This window comes from Entelurus aequoreus, linkage group LG19 (genome assembly GCF_033978785.1).
Source record: "Entelurus aequoreus isolate RoL-2023_Sb linkage group LG19, RoL_Eaeq_v1.1, whole genome shotgun sequence".
NCBI lineage: Eukaryota > Metazoa > Chordata > Actinopteri > Syngnathiformes > Syngnathidae > Entelurus > Entelurus aequoreus.
In genome coordinates, this window is record NC_084749.1 from 27,088,027 (window position 1) to 27,094,055 (window position 6,029).

General features: G+C 42.2%; 1 protein-coding gene across 1 annotated transcript in view; it reads right to left on the bottom strand.

Annotated features, from left to right (window-relative positions):
- syde2 (synapse defective 1, Rho GTPase, homolog 2 (C. elegans)) overlaps positions 1-5,495 on the bottom strand; it is an 83,625-nt gene extending 78,130 nt beyond the window's left edge. The window contains exon 1 of the mRNA XM_062028199.1: positions 3,380-5,495. Within this exon, the coding sequence (XP_061884183.1) occupies positions 3,380-5,294 (1,915 nt within the window). The 5' untranslated portion in view covers positions 5,295-5,495. The remainder of the gene's footprint in view (positions 1-3,379) is intronic.
- Between the last annotated feature and the right edge of the window lie 534 nt (positions 5,496-6,029).

Genomic DNA, 6,029 nt, shown 5'->3' on the forward strand with positions numbered 1-6,029 from the left:
CAAGATATTTCAAGCATTCTTTTGAAACAATTTTGATGATTATGGCTTACAGCTTATGAAAGCCTCGAAAAGAAAATCTTAGAACTACCGGAGTCTCATGGCCAACACGGAGAGACTCAGGAGGAGCTTATATCCCCAAGTCATCAGACTGCTCAACTGCACCGCTGATTAACACTTATCACAACTGCACAAAACCGCACGCACAAGAATCACTTTACTTACCACTGTACTCTTCATTCAGTGACTGTAAATAATGTAAAAACAAGAGTATAAAGAAGTCATACTGTTCCATTACCTTTGTTCATACTACTGTCACTACTCAACTGCCAAAAGAACTGTAGACACCTTAATATTTATTACTTCCTATACTGTATATACTGTTATACTATTTGACATTGCACTGGTACTGTATGTGACTACTGTACTTTTACTTGTACTGATACTTCTACCATAACTACTGGGACTTATTGTGCAACTTATTGTCTTGTAATTAATGTACATCAGAGTTATTAAATGTTTTGTATTTTTTGTATTTAGTGTATTAGATTCAGCAACTGGTGTTTGGATCCCACTGTACGCAATATCTGAAGAGCATGGAAAAAAGCATTTCACTGTGGTGTACTCTGCATGTGACGAATAAAACCTTGAACCTTGAACCTTGAAAATGTTGGGGTTTCAAAAACTGTAAATTTTAATTTTAACAAATAAAGACTTGACATATCTCACTTTGCATGTAATGAGTGTATATCACATATTAGTTTTACATTTGAAGTTGAATTGCTGACATGAATGAACTTTTGCACAATATAAAAAAAAATTTTGTTTCTGCTATATATCACAATATACTATTTGGTATGTAATTGATAATCAAAGCATTTCAAAACAGGTTACAAAGGCTCCCAATTTGGCTGGTGACATATGCGGGAACATGTTAAGTCATTTCCTGTTGTATTATTTTTTCCGAACCTATTATTAATCTACTTGTCAATTAACTGTTAATATCTGGTTCCTTTTTGTTGTAACATGGTTCTATCGACACCCCTGTTAACATGTAATAAGCACTTATGCTTCAGTTGTTTAAATATTTACATTAGTTTTGGGCGATACGACAAATTTCGGTATCAGTCCATCTATCCATCCATCCATTTTCTACCGCTTGTCCCTTTTAGGGTCGCGGGGGGTGCTGGAGCCTATTTCAGCTGCATTCGGGCGGTAGGCAATACTAAGTAAATACAGGGGCAGCATTGGTCATACCAATGCTGATAATATTGACACAATTTTAGGATCGTTGAGTGATTATATTTTTGATCACAATTATAATGAAACAAACAAACAGGTTGGTGGTGAAACAATATCAATTAAATATTAACATTTTCCCTTACTATTGGCTTGGATTACATTTTTTTGTTTTTTGCTCTGAAGAGAGGGACAAGCGGTAGAAAATGGATGGATGGATTGAAGCCCTCTTGTGTTCAGGGACTTATTTCCTGAGTTTATAAACAATAAGAAAATCAACAAAAAATATTTGATAATAAAAAATATTAATGTAACCACTGCAGTATCAACCATATACTGATACTATACATTGTATTGTTACTGTTGATATTTGTATTGATCCACCCACTTTTTTCTACATTCAAGAGCTCTAGCTTGCGGTTAGCGTTAAGCATATCCTCCTACAGTGTGTGGTGTACCATGTTTAGCTATTCCTTGTCCTCCAGTGAAAATGGTACTTGTAACATGGAGCATGGAGGCTAGGGTTGATCAATTAGAAGTGGCGTTGCACTGTGGGGGTACATTAGCCGATAGCGAGAATGCTACAGTGTGTTGAGAACACTTTGCGAGACACAGCTGTCAAAATGCATTATCACAATAGTATGAAAGCGCTATCGTTGGCCAAATTCATATCATTTATATCGTATATCTTGCAACCCTCTCACAACTGAAGAATAGTCACATCGGTTTATATTACACTTTCATTTTCACTGCATTTTACTTCGAATACTCTGAGCATGGATGTACTGTCCATTCATGGGAATAACATGACACAGTGCAAACAAGCTAAACAGCAGGAATGGCATCCCAAATATTCAATCTAATGTCTTTAAAATGCAGGTTACCATGGAGCTGCCCCGAGCTAATGACTGGGGAGGAAGGCAACACGACAGCCCAACCCCCTTATACTCAAACACAACCAGAGTTAGCACACTGGCTGCTTTAGATTCCTCTGGAAACAGCTGTGAAAAAGTCCAATACGGAATAAATAAGACAGAATTTGGCAAAAAGACTTTTGTATTTACTTTACATGGAATGACACGGACGTAGAAGTAAAGCGGACAACATCGACAACGCAGAACCCTTCCTCTGAGTAGCCACAGAGATCACACTCTATTTCTAGCAGCACATCACTGTGACAGTAAACAACAGTCTGCACACATGGCAGCCCAACTATTTGCTCTGGAAAAGACTTCTGCAGCAGCTCACATGCTTAGCGGCAAACACATCTTCTCAAAGAAAGCAAAAACATGATCAGGACAACTAAACAATTAGGTGATAGTTTAAAGTCTCATTCGTGACATCCTGTAAAATGTCAAAGCAACATTTAGCCTTGGTTATACAAAAACACTCGTCACTGTGGATGCTGGATAAATTGCAGCCAGATTAAGAAATATCTATAGATAAGTGTCAAATGTTCGCATCTGTACGGGTCGTTCTACATTTTGTAAATCGCTTCAGATGAAAAATTGTCATTAGGACGGAACTATTAAGGGAAATAATAAACATTTATACTACAGTAATTACATCATGTACTGGTTAAACATCTTCAGAAGAACATCAAATGACATTCAATAAAACAAAAATTGTGGCATAGTTTTTCCATCTGGTTACAATTGAAAGCCAATTAGCTTCACCACTATAACCATGTGTACATTTCCGTATGGTTTGCAACATCTGAACAAAGAGATGTTCCAAGACATGTCAACATACTGTTAGTGCAGCTGGTTTCATGATACACATGTTTTCACTCTTATGCATTATGCACATAATCAAATGTCATTCACACACAAATCCCACCACCAACACCAGAAGAACTGAATGAGTTAGTTGTTATTGGACTATACTGTGAGTGATCCCATCTACAACTTGATGTGAATTTAGTGTTAAAATGCACCTAAATTAGTGTGAAGAAGAGAACCCGCCACCAGTTAGTGGATCTTAAAAGAAAGCAGAGGTCTGAGATTTCTCGTCCCTTTGCTTTGCATCCAGTAGAGGAGAAGTGCCACCAGACGGACTTTTACTATGAGTGAAGGATGATGACAGTAATCATAGAGAGTTCGCTGATTTAGAAGATCCACAGGAGTTGAGGCCACGCTCCTACCTGGCTGCCATGGTATCTTGCTTCCAGCGGACTTGACAGATTTTACCACTCTGCAGGATGTTTGGACACCCGGCTTACCCGCCCCGTGGGTCGCCTGCGGAGAGGGTCGCTCGGGATTTTGGCTCTCACCGCGTGCCGGGGATGAGCCCTCTATGCGTTGCTTCATTTCGGACGACAAAAGGCGACCTTTGTGCATCCACTCTTGCATTTTGTTTACAGTGACACCTTGGCCCTTGTTGACAGAGTTGGTTCCCCGCGCTAGGACAGTCAACTGCTGCTTGTCGTCGTGATCTGGAGTTGCTGATGCCTCTGTGTTGCTGTCTGAAGAACCTGTGAGGCTATTGACTGAACCGCTGCTTTCATCAAAGTGCTCACCATCAACTTCTTGAAAACACTCCTCATTGCTGATGGCATGGCAGACCATCTGACGGTTTGAGGGGTCACCCACTATTTCAAAATTTTTACTGTCTTTATTTGATTTTGACTCTGGAATCATTTCATCATCACGGATGACTGGATTGGTTCTAGGAGGATTTGTGCACTGCAAAGGTTCACCTGGATACCTGATGGCTCCGTCACTAGCAGAGCGCACTAAAGGGGGTTTTATCTTAACAACAGATAGGTCCAGCATGCTCTTACTATTGAGTTTACTTTGAAGGTCTGTTTCAAGGTTGCCACTTAGACACAGGAAGAGGGAGTCAGTGTCAGACACCTGCTGAGGGCTGGGATCACCCCCGGAGGACCAAGAGTCGCTGTCCATAATTTTGGCAGACAATCTAGAGCACAAGCTATCCCGAGAGTGGCTACTACAGGAGGAGGCGGTTTGCTGCTCAGTTAAACTACTAACCTGTTGGACATCCAGACTGATATCATTCATAGCATTAATCAGAAGATAATAAGCCTCTTTCAGCTGGTTCCTAAGCCTGTCTGTTTCCTGGGCACTGTGACTCTCATCAGCCTGTCCTTCATCCTGACCTATGATGGGCAGCGGCACAGCATCTCCATCACTTTTTGCTCTGATAGCTTCATAAAAAGGCAGTATCCCATTATCATAATAATCATCATCCTCACTGTCTAATGGATGCCTGAGTGATCCTTTTGTGGTGCACATGGATGCCATGTTAATATCACAGATTTCTAGCTCAGTTGGGAAGAAGGCAGGGCTCTGCAAAGGGCCCTTAAAGTCCTCAGAGTATGCAGGGTCAAAGCTCTCAATTGTTCGGAACAGGTTTTCTTCTGTGTCACCACAGATCACCGGTGTGTCCAAACTTTGCTGGTTGTCAAAAGTCTTCTTTGTGTTGTGTATATTTACAGTAACTACAGTTCTTGGCACATGTGGGTGCTCCCTATTTAACCCTGTTTGTTTATAGGAACAAATATGGCTTGAACTGTCCCCAAACCCAATTGAATCCCCGACGCTGCACTGCCAAGGGATTGAAACAAAGTGTTTTTTCTGGGGTTCTCTAAACGACAACCCACCTGAACCTGAAATGGTAATTCTGTCATTAGTCGCAGGCTCCCAGTGGCTCGTAACAGGCTTCCGTCCCCCAAACGGCATCTCTCTTTGAAGCGGCCCAATAACCCGAACCCTACCCCCGCTGCCGAGCTCCGGAGGACATGAGCCGGCTAACTCCGCCGGTCGAGCCCGCCGGAGCGAGTCCCGACGTTCGGCGTGCACCACTGGCCCGTCAGCACAATTCTCGTACGTACTTATTCTCTCTGTCGAGTATTCCAGCCCTGATAGCGACACTTCCAAGTCTCGCTCCATTTCCACAACTTTTTCTTTACCTTCTCGGCCAACATTCGCCGCCTCAGCAGCAGCAGTGGAGCCCGATTCTGCGACGAGTGCCTCTCCTTTCTTGGATTTCTTCCCCCGGAGTTTCGCTAGTAAAGTCCTCCGTAGAGGATCAGCCATTCCTGTCCTTTTGGCCCCTTTTAAAAAAAAGTTCAATTCCTCTGGGTTCTTTTCGGCACACTGGTTCCAGAGGGAATGAGGCGGGTTAGGTTGTCCTCGCTCGCCGCAGTCACAGCTTGCCGGGCGGACGGCCTTGTCTCCATTCTCCGCTGTCACCTCCGCACTGGCGACACTCTCACTGCAGCCTGCATTTACTTGCCCTATCTCTCTCTCCCCTCTCTATCTCTCCTCTCTCTCTCTCCTCTCTCTCTCTCTCTCTCTCTCTCTCTCTCTTTCTCCTCTCTCTCTCCTCTGACACACGCGCGTGCGCACACACACCTATCGAGCGCCTCACATTATCCTTTTCCGCATGTTTGCAGCTCAGATCAAATATTATATTCACCACTTCGCCAACCGCTCCAACTGAGCTCCAGACAAATCATAGGCTTGACTCAGATGACGCCACAGAAAAATCTTAACAATACAATTTGATCAAATAAAATGAGTGTATTAAAACTTCAGAGTCATGATGCAGGCCAGTCGCCTGCAGACACAATGTCCTGCCTTGTGGCTACTATAGGTTTTGGGTCCAAAAAAAGATTACATCACTTATGGTGCATTCAAATTCTTTTGATTTTCAAAAAAACGTATTTTGTTTTAGCAATATTTCCCCGATATTCAAAGCCAAGATCTTATTTTGTTGTGTTTGTATGCTCCTTTTATTCTGTATTTTTAATCTTTTATTTTCTACACCAA